The 14451-nt window shown below is 45.6% G+C and overlaps 1 protein-coding gene and 1 non-coding gene across 2 annotated transcripts; one reads left to right on the forward strand and one right to left on the reverse strand.

Moving 5' to 3' along the window:
- The first annotated feature begins 1898 nt into the window (after positions 1-1898).
- LOC119944363 lies at positions 1899-2035 on the forward strand. Its single transcript, XR_005455849.1, has one exon. It is a non-coding gene; the product is annotated as a small nucleolar RNA SNORA7 (small nucleolar RNA).
- A 7904-nt stretch (positions 2036-9939) lies between these two features.
- On the reverse strand, positions 9940-14133 carry FGF4 (fibroblast growth factor 4). Its single transcript, XM_038765205.1, has 3 exons — positions 13836-14133; positions 11268-11371; positions 9940-10116 (listed from the first exon to the last, which is right to left on the reverse strand). The coding sequence occupies exons 1-3, from the start codon at positions 14131-14133 to the stop codon at positions 9940-9942; spliced, it is 579 nt and encodes a 192-aa protein (XP_038621133.1).
- Between the last annotated feature and the right edge of the window lie 318 nt (positions 14134-14451).

Consider the following 14451-nt stretch of genomic DNA (forward strand, 5'->3'; position numbering starts at 1 on the left):
CCCTTTTAGACTGTGAGCCCACTGTTGGGTAGGGACTGTCTCTATGTGTTGCCAATTTGTACTTCCCAAGCGCTTAGTACAGTGCTCTGCACATAGTAAGCGCTCAATAAATATGATTGATTGATTGATTGATTGATTGATTGTGTCCGATCTGATATCTTGAATCTACCCCAGTACTTAGCAGAGTGCTTTGGCCTTTAGTAGATATTGAATAAACACCCGGACTAGTTATGTTTTAGGTATATGGATTGCACTGTTAGCCTGAGTTTGGAGCAAATGAGTCCTGTATTAGTCACCTTTACCTGGATGAACTGATATAAATATCTTTCAAGTCCCACCTCAAATAAGAACTTATTTTATTTTACATTTGTAAAATGATTTGTAAAATAAATTTGTAAAATAATTTGTAAAATAAAATAAGATAAAGTAAAATAAAGTATGAATAAAGAATGAAATACAAAGACAAAAACTTACCCTCAAGAGAGAGGGTAGTTCTTACTAAATGGTCCTTAAAACTGAAATTTATTTACTTGTACATATTTACTATTCTATTTATTTTGTTAATGATGTGCATCTAGCTTTATTTCTATTTATTCTGATGACTTGACCCTGTCCACATGTTTTGTTTTGTTGTCTGTCTCTCCCTTCTAGACTGTGAGCCCATTGTTGTGTAGGGACTGTCTCTGTATGTTGCCAACTTGTACTTCCCAAGTGCTTAGTACAGTGCTCTGCACACAGTAAGTGCTCAATAAATACGGTTGAATGAATGAATGAATGAATGAATGAAATGACAGGGAGAGAAATCGTCAGGGATCAAAAGACTGGGATTCAAATGACCAGTAACTGACCTACTGATATGCTGTTTTCAGAGACTTTGCAAATCCATTTGACACCATCAACAAACCAGGGCTCTGGCAACTGCTAAACAAATTTGCCTTCCCTGAGAAGTTCGCAAGACTCCTAGGCTATTCCAGGATAGTACGGTCTGTTGAGTCAGAGTTGAAGGTGCCCTGTTCGATCATTTCCTCTATAACCATCAGGGCAAATAGGGCTTTATAGTAGTACTGATCCTCTTCCATCTATTGTATGCCGCAATATTTGAAGGTACAACAAGGGATCTGAAAGCTGAAGTCAGAATGCATTTTCAGTCCAGAGGGAAGCATTTTCATCTCTAGGCTACAGGCATCATCAGAAGTCTTTGAGAGTTATCTAAGAATTGTTGAATGTGACAACCCTGCTCTTAAGGCACACTGAATAATGCACACAAGTGATCATGAACCTTCACTGAGTTGGTACAGCCTAGTGAACTAATAATAAAGCCAAAGAAAGTTAAAGTTGCATGCCAGTCTACTCTTGGGAAAATCTACACAACCAAAGATTTTGATCAACAACACAGAATCTAATGTTTTCATGGATTCTGCTCTCTGGATAGCACACAAATAAATCAATTAACGACATTTATTGAGTGATTACTGGGTGTAAAGTATTGCCCAACCAGGATGGCTCAGGAAGTAGCAGACAGTTTAAAAAACTAGTATTCAACAAAGATTTAAAAAAAAAATTGATGGCATTTGTTAAGCACTTACTATGAGCCAGGCACTGTACTACGTGCTGGAGTAACCACAAGCAAATCAGACTGGACACAATCCCTGTCCCACGAGGGGCTCACAATCTCAATTTCCATTTTATAGATGAGGTAACTGAGGCACAGAGAAGTGAAGTGACTTGCCCAAGGTCACACAGTAGACAGTGGCAGAGCTGGGAATAGAACCCATGACCTTCTGACTCCCATGCCCATGACACCCCTCCACTATGCCATGCCATGCGAAGGAGAGACCAGGAAGCAGGCAAAATGAAAAAAAGTTTAATATGGCTTTTAAGAGATTTACAGATTGACACCTCTCTCAGGATTGCCCTGGAGAGTTTCCAGTATGCTACCAGTCTAGGTTATGGGAGGGAAAGTCAAGCAGAGGCATACCCATTCCATTCCTAGCTTGAGAAGTGGCTAGAGAGTGGAAGGCAATCTGCTGCAATTCAAAACTGACTTGTACTGGGCAACGGCAGCACGAGAGAGAGTCGAGGGCAGAGATTCAAGTTTACTGCACAGAAGAAGGCAGTGGTAAACCACTTCATATTTTTACCAAGAAAACTCTATGGATACACTACTAGAATGATTGCATATGGAGAGTGGGGCATTAAGGAGCGATGTATCCATGGAGTCGCTATGGGTTGGAGATGACTCGACAGCATAAGACAAGATAAGACAGATTGACAAAATGTCAGGAAACTTCATCCTAAATAGAAGATCTATAAAGCCACAATGATATCCAACCTGCAATATGTTTGAGAGATCTGGACTTACTATGGTAGAGGAATCCAACCCTTACAGCAATTTCACCAGTTTCCCCTACAGGTCACACTCACAACAAATAGCGGAGCAAGATTATAGTCAGAAAGGTCCTAGAATGCAATCAGCTCTGGAATTGAGGCAATTCATTCATTCATTCATTCAATCGTATTTATTAAGCGCTTACTGTGTGCAGAGCACTGTACTAAGCACTTGGGAAGTACAAGTATGCAACATAGAGAGACGGTCCCTACCCAACAACGGGCTCACAGAATAGAAGGGGGAGACAGACAACAAAACAAAACATGTAGGCAGGTGTCAAAACGGTCAGAATAAATAGTGAATATGCACAGGTAAAATAAATTGAGTAATAAATCTGTACAAATATATACAAGTGCTGTGGGGAGGGGAAGGGGGTAGGGCAGATGAGGGAGATGGGGAGGAGGAGAGGAAAAAGGGGGCTCAGTCTGGGAAGGCCTCCTGGAGGAGGTGAGCTCTCAGTAGGGCTTTGAAGGAAGAAAGAGAGCTAGCTTGGCAGATGTGTGGAGGGAGGGCATTCCAGGCCAGGGGGAGGACATGGGCCGGGGGTCGACGGCAGGACAGGCGAGAATGAGGCACAGTGAGGAGGTTAGCGGCAGAGGAGCAGAGGGTGTGGGCTGGGCTGGAGAAAGAGAGAAGGGAGGTGACGTAGGAGGGGGCACGATGATGGAGAGCTTTGAAGCCGAGAGCGAGGAGTTTTTGCTTGATTCATAAGTTGACAGACAACCACTGGAGATTTTTGAGGAGGGGAGTGACATGCCCAGAGCGTTTCTGTACAGAGATAATCCGGGCATCAAAGTGAAGTATAGACTGACGCGGGGAGAGACAGGAGGATGGGAGATCAGAGAGGAGGCTGATGCAGTAATCATCTGAAGAGAGGGGGCATTCCAGGCCAGATGCAGGATGTGGGCGAGAGGTCAGTGGTGAGACAGACGAGTTTGAGGCACAGTGAGGAGATTGCTCCCCCCCGCCAAATCAGCACTCTGGGTTGCTGATGCAAAACGGTGACTGACTGATTCCTCTTCCCAGGGCCCCTTCCTCTCCCTTCACAACCCCGGAATCGAGCAGATGTAATTGGGGACCCACGCTATTGCTACCAATGTGTTCTCTGCCACCTAGGAATGGGCACTGAAGGACATGAAAGCTCATTTTGAGGGAAGATGGAGGGTCAGCACCCGCCTCCAAGCCTGATGGTTATAGGATCTCCTGGGGTGATCTCCTGGGTGCTTCCTAGTGACTCCCAGCTCATGTGGGCAGGAAACATACCTGCCAACTCTGTTGTATTGTACTCTCCCAAATGCTCAGTACAGTGCTCTGCTGATAGTAGGCACTCAATTAAGTACCACTGACTGAATCAATGATTTCTTTGGCTTTTTGGGGGGCTATTCCTCCTCCTCCATTTTGTTCACTGAGTGCTCACTCTGTGGAGAAACTGTATTAAGTGCCAGGGAGAGAACAGTTAGGAGACATGACTTCCGTCTTCAAGTGGTTTGCAGTGTCCTCACATTTTATTTTCAATCCCATAGATGAAACAGCACTTTCTCAGTTATGTTGACTCCTTCTCACCTGCCATCTTTCTTTGAAAGCATCAATAATAGGTGTTTCTATATCTCCCACCTCCTCGGGAGGCACTGCTCATATCACCCCAGCTCCATTGGGTGAGACTTTTTTTCATGGTATTTGTTAAGCACTTATAAGCCAGAAACTGTTCAAAGCCACTGGAGTAGATACAAAGTAACCAGATTGGTCACAGTCCATGCCCCATATAGGGCTCATGGTTTTAAGATTAGATTTACAGATTAGGTAACTGAGGTACAGAGTAGTTAAGTGACTTTCCCAAGATCACACATTAGACAAGTGGCAGAATGAAGACTAAAACCCAGGTCCTTCTGACATCTAGGCATGCTCTATCCCTTAGGTCACACTGTTTCTCAGATTTGTGAGGTGAATCGCTGATAGCAGGATGTGATATGACAAACTGAAAGGGACATTTTCAGGTTGAAGTGGTAGGATGTAGTAGTGGGCAGGACAACTGTTTTAACGACATAAAAAGGCATCCCATTAATTTGTGGGATGGAGCAGTGGATTGTCGCAAAGCCACTGATAGGCCATCCTAGAGGGTAGCAATTAAAAAAAATGTTGCTCTCCTTTGAGAGAAAGCTTTGCAAAATTGGGATGAGTAAACTCAAAAACTGAGAGACTTTGTATGGAGCAAAGGTCAAAATACCTGTGGGCACACAATATCCCTATGTACATCTGCATTTACATGTTTTCTACACTGTATTTATCACAATTCATTCATTCATCAGTAGTATTTACTGAGCACCAACTGTGTGCAAAAAGCACCATACTAAGCTCAGGAGAAGAAAATAATAAAGGTAGAACAAAGACCCATTCCCTCAGAGGACTCTCAATCTAAAAGGTGGCAGGGAGGTTGACAGTGGGCACACAAGGTATGATGCAGTATATAAAGACACAATAACATAATACCAGGCAACACTTACCACAATTAGAGAACTGAAACACATGCTGATGAAGGAGTCATTTTCAGACTTCTTACTATTCGAGCAGGACTGACTGTAGACTTTAAGATCAATATGGGCACAAACATGTCTGTTAATTCTGCTGTCTTGCACTCTCCCAGGAGCTTAGTGTAGTGCTCTGCACATAGTAGGCACTAAATAAACACCACTGATTGATTGACTATCAAGAGTCCAGTTGTCACAACAGCTACAGGCAAAGTTGTGTGTTCTATAATTTGTGGAGGACTCGCTGCCACAGTTTGTGCTTCCCCCCCTTGCTGAGGCTAGGCAGCAATTCTGAAGCATTAGGTAGCTGATGTTTCATAACTATCTAATGTTGAATCGGAATATTAAAAAAGTCATTACTGATATCAGCTGAGTTTGGCAGTGTTTCTCTGATGGAGGCAGTGGATGCTTGGAGAACTCATGTGATTGTTGCTCTCCACAGCCATCCTAATGGTTAAGGATGTGCCATCTTACAACCTTAACCTTCCTCTCTAAATGTTTTTATTACCTATTACCTATTGAAAGATCTGCCATAAAAGAACCCTCATTTACTCCTTCAAGTGAAAATTTACTATGTGATCCTCCTGTGCCCTAAAATAGTGAATACAGCTTCTCTGAATGTGTAGCCTATTCCCAAGACTTAGTTTACACCCAGTAAAATTAGGTTCAAATGAGTAACAATAATACCCATTAAGTGTTTTCTATGTCAACCACTGTACTAAGTGCTGGAGTAGATACAAGACAGTTAGGTCGCATATGAGGCTCCCAGTCTAAGTAGGAGGGAGAACAGGAATTAAAACCCCATTTTGCAGATTCAATCAATCATTACTGTGTGCAGAGCACTGTACTAAGCATTTGGGAAAGTACAATACAGCAATAAAAAAGAGAGACAATCCCTGCCCACAAAGAGAGGGAAGGGAGGCACAGAAATTGTGAGGTGACCAAGAACATACAGCAGGTAATTGGCAGAGCCGGGATTAGAATCCAGATCCACTGACATTCAGGCCTGTGCTCTTTACACTAGGCCACACAGAATAAAAAAAAGCTTGATGACATATGGCAGCACAGCACCAGCATAAACGTTTCATAAAAAAAGCTCTATGCAACGATAATTTATGAAATGGGAACTCTAATTCTTCCAGTTCTAGAAGTAGCTTTTGCAGTGAGGTCTAGGTTCAGTAGAAGCGTGGCCTAGTGGAAAGGGCATAGGCCTGAGAACCAGAGGACTTGTATTCTAAACTCAGATCTGCCATGTAGACACCTGGATGACCTTGGGCAAATTGGTTAAATTCTCTGTGACTCAGTTACCTCATCTGTTAAATGGGGATTAGATCCTACTCCCTCCAATTTAGACTGTGGGACAGAAACTGTAACAACTCTGAATTGCTTGTATCTACCCTAGGGCTCAGAACAGTACTTGTCACATAGAAAGCACTTAAGTACCATAATTAATAGATCTGAATATGCTTTGAGCTCTCAGGTGGCCAGGTGCTTTAATCTACCCTAGGTGATGTATTTATCAAGATGTATTCATTTATCAAGGATCAAACTATCACCATCAGCAAATGTTTAATACTATGAATTAGTCATTGGAGTAATCCCATGCTCTCATAGGAATCTTTCTTGATATCAGACTAGAAAATAACCAGAGACAATTATAGGAATTGTAACCCACACATTACAAACATTCAAGGCTTTTAGAAAAAAGGAAGCACATCATTATTTAATGACAATCTCTAATTTTAATCATCAGGGCTAGTATTCTGTGCCAGTGGCAGTACACATAGTAAGTGAAACATACATATTTCATGCATCTTTCATTGAAATGCTTTATAAACATATGGAAAAATTGCAGCCCCAAAATGAGAATTTGTACCTGCAAAGAAAATCAGGATGAAACACAGGTGCCATAGGCCAAAATACAAAGAACAGAAGGACCAGCAAAAAGAGTAATTCTGACCTACAGACCTAGAACTTCTTATTCCCGTAACAAGGGCAGTGGTACTATAGGTGAGTTTTTAGGTCTTTGGAAAGACAGAATATTGTGTTCAGGTACTTATTAAGATGGCAAAAGAACCTTGCTAAGAAATAGCATAGTGTAGAGACAAAGCATCTCCCATGTAGTGCTCTTCCGCTAGTTTGACAATAGTTCAATGTTTGTTTAGATACGGAAATAGTTGAAACTACCACACTATGTTACAAGATTCAGTTACTGCAATTCTAGGTAAAGTTTGCAAATTTCAGTAAACAGAACTCTGGAAGGACACTTAAGGTCCAAATGGGAAAATCTTGTAGTCACAATGCTTTTTCTTACTTGCCAGTGTTCACAACAACATGAATATTTACTGTTTTTGTCCATATTTAGGGATGCACTGACAGAAATGAACATGAGCTGAACATACTTAACATGTACGCCTCTGAGCATTAAAAAACACATCCACAAAATCTAGGACCTTTCCATATGCACACTTCTACCTACAAAGATTTGCATTCCTAGGGTTTGCATTCATGAACACAAAAACATGGGTAGTTGTCTAGAAGTTGCCTCCAAGACTGTAACATGAGCAGCAGGTTCAAGGACTGTACTGGAAATGTGGCTTAAGGTAGGGGGAGGGAATCATATTCTGTCTTTTTACAGAATGTTAATACCTTTTTCCAAGTATTTACATCAGGTCCAGAGATTTTACAGTATAAACGCGGATCATTTATAATGCATTTAAATGTGCACAGCACATACACCACAATATTGAACAGCACCTGTATAAAACTACAGACAGATTCTGGTAAATATTGAAAGATCAAATACCCATAACATCAAGAAAGGTTTTTAACAAGACTATTTTAAGGATATAGTACTAGCTCTAAACATATAGGACGTTTCTCTCAACAGTATGTGTAAATGACCAAAAGTAACAGAGCACATCTGTACTTTGGATAAATGATTATTTTGAGACCTGGAATTTTATACCTTTACTACAGAATGTTTCATCATTACACAGGTGATTATTCTCACAAAAATACAGTGAAAGTATGCACCCCCCCCTCCCCTTCCCTCACCCCCAAACAGCACTGAAATCTTCAAGCACCATCTTTGATATTTGCTAGTTTTGGGGTATATTTGTTTCCATTGTATTGCATAAGCTACAGTTCAAGAACTGCTCTGGTGCTATACCGATTTTTATGGACTTTGGTGATTAGCTTAATTCTTCTAGGCCACAGCTAAGTACAGTATATGCAACTGGATTTGTGACTGGATTTGAACAAAGACTTTAAAAAAAAGGAATGTTAAAAAAAGCAAAAGCTGAACTCAGAATTTTCATAGCTTTTCTCTCTGTGGGTGACCATAAAGTTAATTTGGGAGATGCAAACATCCTATATGAGTATTAGAAGTATTTACTAAACGTTTCAGTCATTTCTGATGATGACCTAAGGTCATTTTCTATAAACTTTAGAAACTTCTCAATTACAATAAAACATTTGTCATCTCTTTGTAACTTTAAAAAAAAATCATTACCAAACCTGTCTCTTCCTTTTTTGCTGTAGTGACAGGGGTTACATTTGCAAAATATATAAAGAAAAATATAGGGTTACTTGATGACCATATAGTGCACTCTAACAGCTGTCTGCAAATATTTTCACCATGATTATCCTTACTAAAAGTAAAGCACTGGGTAAAGATAGCTCAAACGTGACGAGGCTCAAATGGGATGCAACCGACACTATCTGGAATACTTTTTGGCTACATATGGAAAACCAGAAATTTGGGGTGGCAAATTCCTGTGCCTGGAATTTCTGAAAAGAAAAAAAGTGTATAGTTTTTATGCAGATTTTGTTAGGAGATTGGCTTTAAGAATTAGTGAGGTAGAAATTACTCAACTTTGTCAGGGAATGAGACATAGAAAAGAGCAGCATATTTCTCCTCCCAAACACTGCATTTCTTGAATAAATGCATATGCACACACATGTAAAGGAAATTTGGATTACCTGAATATATACTATAGCAACTTAAAAAAAAGTTGCTCTCCTTTGAGAGAAGGCTTTGCAAAATTGGGATGACAAGAGTAAGCCCCTCAAAAACTGAGAGACTTTGTATAGAGCAAAGGTCAAAATATCTGATTAATGAACTGTATTTAGGACTTACTGGAGATCCAAAACATCAATTCTTTTTATGAAGTAATTGGAACATTTGCACTTTACATTCCGTAGCCTTCCATTGGGGTGACAAAATAGTTTCTTTCTTCTAATCATTATTTTCTGACAAACTTTTAGACCATATCTGCAAACTAATTTTGTCTAATGTGTCTCTAATAGCTATGAAGTACATTGGCTATTACTTATCTAAAAAAACGGGAAACAGGGAGTTTATGTAGTTGCTTAAGGGTCTCTATGCCTGGTAGATCTTCTAAGATTGACTGCAGGAAAGTTCAAAGTTCAGGCTTGGCAGATCTAAAAACAGATTGGTGGGGTAGGACTTCAACCCTGCACTTTCTGTACCAGAAGTAAACCGATCCCGTTTCAATTAAATAGCAACACTGCACAAAGGAAGTCAAACATTGTAGGGTGCTACAAGCTAGAACATCGGAACCGGTAAAGGCTGTCATACAAGAGTTCATTTTCAAACCTAAGACCTTGTGTTGTTACAAACAAATACATATACACTGACAACATTGTTCAACATCAAAACAGTGCAAAACGTGATGTAGGAATCCATTTCCACTGATTTTTAAACATGGAATAGCAGCACACCTTTGATAACTTAAAAAAGTTAAATAAATTGAAAGGCAGAAGTTCTCTACTGTTGCACCATTAAGTAGGGTTTTTTTCTTTTTTGAAAAAAAAACCTCACTAAAAACCTATAAATAATTTCATAACAATATATACAGATTTAAATAATTAATTTAAATATGTTACATCTACTGTTTCATAAAACTCTCCATTGAAAGTGCACCAAGTCTCCCTCCTCCCTGTCCAATTTCTCCCCTCTCCCATTGGGTTTCCCTAGCTTGAGGTAAGGTCCTGGGTGAGTCAAATCCTGGGGAGGAAATGGGTGACTGTCATTGTGGGAGACACTTTATTTCCTTTTTTGGTTTTTCCATTTTTACTCAGGGCGATGTACATCCCTGGGTAGCTTCTGGACTCATAAGCGTTGTAGTTGTTGGGCAAGAGGATTTCTTTAAACTTGCATTCATCGTTGAAGTAGATCTAGGAGGGAGTTAGGAAGAGATTGCCTTTAATCTGAAGCCCCCCTTTATTCTCCAAACCGACAGCAGTTCCCTCCCCGCCCCAACCCCTAGATTGGATCTGTCCTTAAGACCCCACCTAAGGGGTCCTGGAGTAGAGAGGGTGGGACACTTTCTTTCTAGGAGGTGCAGACACCTTCTATGGGGCTGGCTCCCTCTAGTTTATTTCCTCATGGAGCAGCAGAGCAGGAAGGATGTGGGGGACTTGCCCACCTTCTCTCCCTCTTCCCCCAGGAGGAATTTCTCAAGCCCTAGGACACCATCTTTCCTTCATTTGTTTCTCCCAATCCTTCCCTCTCCTATAGCTGCTTGGTCTGCCGCTGCTCAGTTATCAGCTCCCTCCCACATCTCCCCCTACCCCTTCTTGGTTCCAGAGGAAGAGTGGGAAGAGGAAGGAGGGAGAGAGGCAGCCCTGACTGGGAAGTTTCCAGCAGATAGCGTCTCCTCTGCAGCTCCAGGGCCAAAAGAGCCGAGGAGTTGGGCTAGTTGCTCAAGGGGGAGAGTCAAGGAGCTTGAGCCAAGAAAGAAGGAGCCTGCAGGTCACATCCTCGCCATCCTCTAGTGGGAACGATGAAAGCCAAATCTGCTGCTTCCTCCCTGCCTGCAGGGAAGGGGCACATCTGCCGGGGGCAGCTGTTCCATCCCCCTGACCGGCTACCTTACCTGCCCTCACCATCCTTTCCCAAGCCCAGAGGAGGCAGCCAGGCCCTTTGGCTACCTGGCAGAAGCCAGAAGCCAGGAGGGGTGATGGGAGGGGAGTATAATGACCCCCTCAGTGGAGGAGGTCGCGAGTGTGTGCATTGTTGCATGTGTGTGTGTGCATGTGTGTTTGTGTGTATGTGTGCAGATAATTTACAACGTGGGTGGTCCTTGATCCAGGGCCTTTGTTTCACACCGGGATAGACGTGTGGAGGCTGGCAATGCCTACTTTGGCTTCCACATCAAAGGCTGCAGAGTCACTGGGAGCATCCCCCTCCACGCTCCCCTCTCCCCCGCCCCTGCCACCTCGGTGCTCAGGGAATTGCCAGGCTCCCCGGGGTGGCCTAAACTCCTCCTCCAATGGCTCCGGGAGCCCAGAACCCCTGGGCCCGAAGCACCATGCCCGCTACTTACAGATGCATAGAGCTTGCCCTTGCTGTTCATGGCCACGAAGAGATGGCTTTTCATCCCGAACAGCGTCACCACTCCTCTCTCCACCGGCGAGATCTCAAGCAGGCCTGAAAGGGGGGTGGGGAGAAAACCGGGGATACGGTTGGGGAGGGGGGTTGAATTTCTTCCGATTCATCCTCTCAGAGAGGGGGAGGAACCCACATCCCACCCTGCTGCCGCTCAGGATTTGTGGCCCACAAAGTCCCTAGGAGGAGGATCCCAATCCCAGTGTCTGTCAGAGAGTGCCCTGCTCCTTCCTCCCTAACCCCTTCTGCTTCCAGGAACCCGGTTCCTTGCTCCCTTGCTCCCCCGACCCCCATTGGGGGGCTTAAATGCCATTGGCTTTCTCGTTTTTTTGTTTTCGTTTGGGGGGCTAGGGCGAGGAAAGAAAAACTCCCTGGTGAGAGGAGGCACACAGTCCCAAACTAAGACTCGGTGTGAATTTGGACATTAGCTGCCCTGGGAAGGATGGGGGGGTGGGGCAGGCATGGAGGAGGGGACTCCCCCCCCAACACACACACACTTTTGGGAGCGCGGCTGCGGTTAAAATAAGCAGCCATAAATTTGGTGGGAAATGCGGCATGTGTCAGCGAGCAGCCTCTACCTCTTAAATCCTATTGTTGCAGTTGCAGGGTGGGGATCAGAGCCAGCGAGGAGGCCACGGGGTTAAGTCACTAACAGATGCACGGTTGGGGAGCCGTCCGTCCCCCCGGCCAGGCTTCCCGGCCGGCTCCCATTCCCCCCAGGAATCCCACGGGATCGAACGGGAGAGACCTGTTGGCCAAGCGGTGCCCACTCGGGAGGGGGCGGAGGCAGGAGGAGGGAGGGCGTCCAGAGTGACCCCGTTGTTGAGTAGGGACTGTCTTTTTATGTTGCCGAATTGTACTTTCAAAGCGCTTAGTACAGTGCTCTGCACGCAGTAAGCGCTCGGTAAATATGACTGATTGAATGAATGAATAATACTAGGAATAATGATGGTATTTATTAAGATGCGGAGGCGACCCGAGCGCCTCATTGTTCCCGACAGCAATAATAATAATAACGGTATTTGCCAAGCACTGTTCTAAGCACTGGGGGTAGATAAAGGACATCAGGTTGTCCCACGTGGGGCTCACAGTCTCAACCCCCCTTTTCCAGACGAGGTAACTGAAGCCCAGAGAAGTGAAGTAACTTGCCTAACGTCACCCAGCAGACGAGTGGCAGAGCCGGGATTAGAACCCAGGCCCTCTGATTCCCAGGCCCGGGCTCTTGCCACTAAGCCACGCCGCTTCTCGTGCAAGAAAAACCTCGCCACTCTTTCTGTCCCACACATTGCCCTCTGATCGACTGGGCCTTACATGCTTGGTGAGACTTGGAGAGTTAAAAACTCCCAAAGGAATCCCTCCTGCAGTCCTGCCCGCAAAGGGCAAGGGAGAGGAGGGGCGGGGAGAGGGAGGTGGCAGGGGCGGTGGGCCACGGGGAGGGCGAGGGGGAAGACCTTTTTTCCGGGCCGGCCAAACCTCCCCTCCGGCTCCCTCCGGAAAACTCCGGGGTTTGTCGGGGCCCGGACGCCCGAAGGCCGTCCCGAGCCAGTCTCCCTCTCCCGGGTGGCCTTGTGGTTAGACCGCGGGCCTGGGTCATGGGTTCTAATCCCGACTCCGCCACTTGTCAGCTGTGTGACAAGTCACTTCACTTCTCTGGGCCTCAGTTCCCTCGTCTGTAAAATGGGGATTAAGACTGTGAGCTCCACGTGGGACAGTCTGATAACCTTGTATCTAACCCAGCGCTCAGAACAGTGCTCGGCACATAGTTAGCGCTTAACAAATACCCGCATTATTGTAATTATTATTACTGTCCGGTGACTTTGGCCACCAGCGTCTCCTCTCCCCCCTACCCCCATCTCGGGGCCCCCTCCTAGCCCTGGACAGCAGCGGCCAGAGTGAGGCAGAGACCCTGGCTCTCCTGCCGGCTGGGCCGGCTGGGGGCGGGGATTCTTGGCTTCCCTGCCAGGTGGCCCGGCGAAGAGCCTGGACCGGGACTGTGCCTCTGTCTGTCAGATTTCCAGAAGCAGCGTGGTTTAGGGAGAAGCGGCGTGGCTCAGTGGAAAGAGCCCGGGCTTGGGAGTCAGAGGTCGTGGGTTCTAATCCCGGCTCCGCCACTTGTCAGCTGCGTGACTTTGGGCAAGCCACTTAACTTCTCTGTGCCTCAGTTGCCTCATCTGTAAAACGGGGATGAAGACCGTGAGCCCCACGGGGGACAACATGCTGACCTTGTATCTTCCTCAGCGCTTAGAACAGTGCTTGGAACATAGTAAGCGCTTAACAACTATTATTATTGTTATTTCCACCCTCTCCTCTCCCCATCATTCTTGCCCCTAACAGGGCAGATCCCTGACCCCTAAAGCCCCTTCCCCCAGCTGGGGAGAGCTCCTTCCTCCCCCCTAAAACACACACACACACACACACACACACACACACACACACACACACACACACACACACACACGAGTCCGGGGCTCGGAGGAGCCTTCCCCACATCCACCTCGGGACTTACTGTAGCGGTTCTCGTTGTGGACGCCGAGGATCCTGCCGTCGGGGAGGACCTGGATGTGAAACCCGATGCCCACGTTGCAGTAGAGCCGCCGCAGCCTCTTGATGCCCAGCAGATAGTCCCCATCGCGGCTCTGGTCCTTCCTGTCCCCGGGGAGCCGGGCCATGGAGCGGGAGAAGAGGGTCTCCCAGCGCCTCTCCAGCGTGTCGTTGTGCGGGGCGGGCAGCGGGGCCCCGCGCCCGGGCCACGGCGACAGCAGCCCCAGCAGCAGCGCGGGGAGCAAGGCCGAGGGAAGAGGCATCCGAGCCGCACCGGTGACACACACGTGGTTTAGCTCGAGGGAGTCAATTACTCTAAAAATACCCGCCCTACTCTGCCCGGGGCTCGGGCTTGACTTTATACTTAGACGGGAGAGAGAGAGGCGAGGAAGGAGAAAAGGAGAAGGGCGGGGGGTGAGATAAAATCCCCAAAAGCTGCTAAGCCCGTCTAGGCTCTCAGATCCCCAAGGAACTGTGTGGTATTCCTAACAGGGCTGCCTGGAGCAGAGGGGACACACACACACACACAAACACACACACACACATACAGAGAGAGAGAGAGAGAGAGAGAGAGAGAGAAT

Source organism: Tachyglossus aculeatus, chromosome 22 (genome assembly GCF_015852505.1).
Source record: "Tachyglossus aculeatus isolate mTacAcu1 chromosome 22, mTacAcu1.pri, whole genome shotgun sequence".
NCBI classification, from domain to species: Eukaryota; Metazoa; Chordata; class Mammalia; order Monotremata; family Tachyglossidae; genus Tachyglossus; species Tachyglossus aculeatus.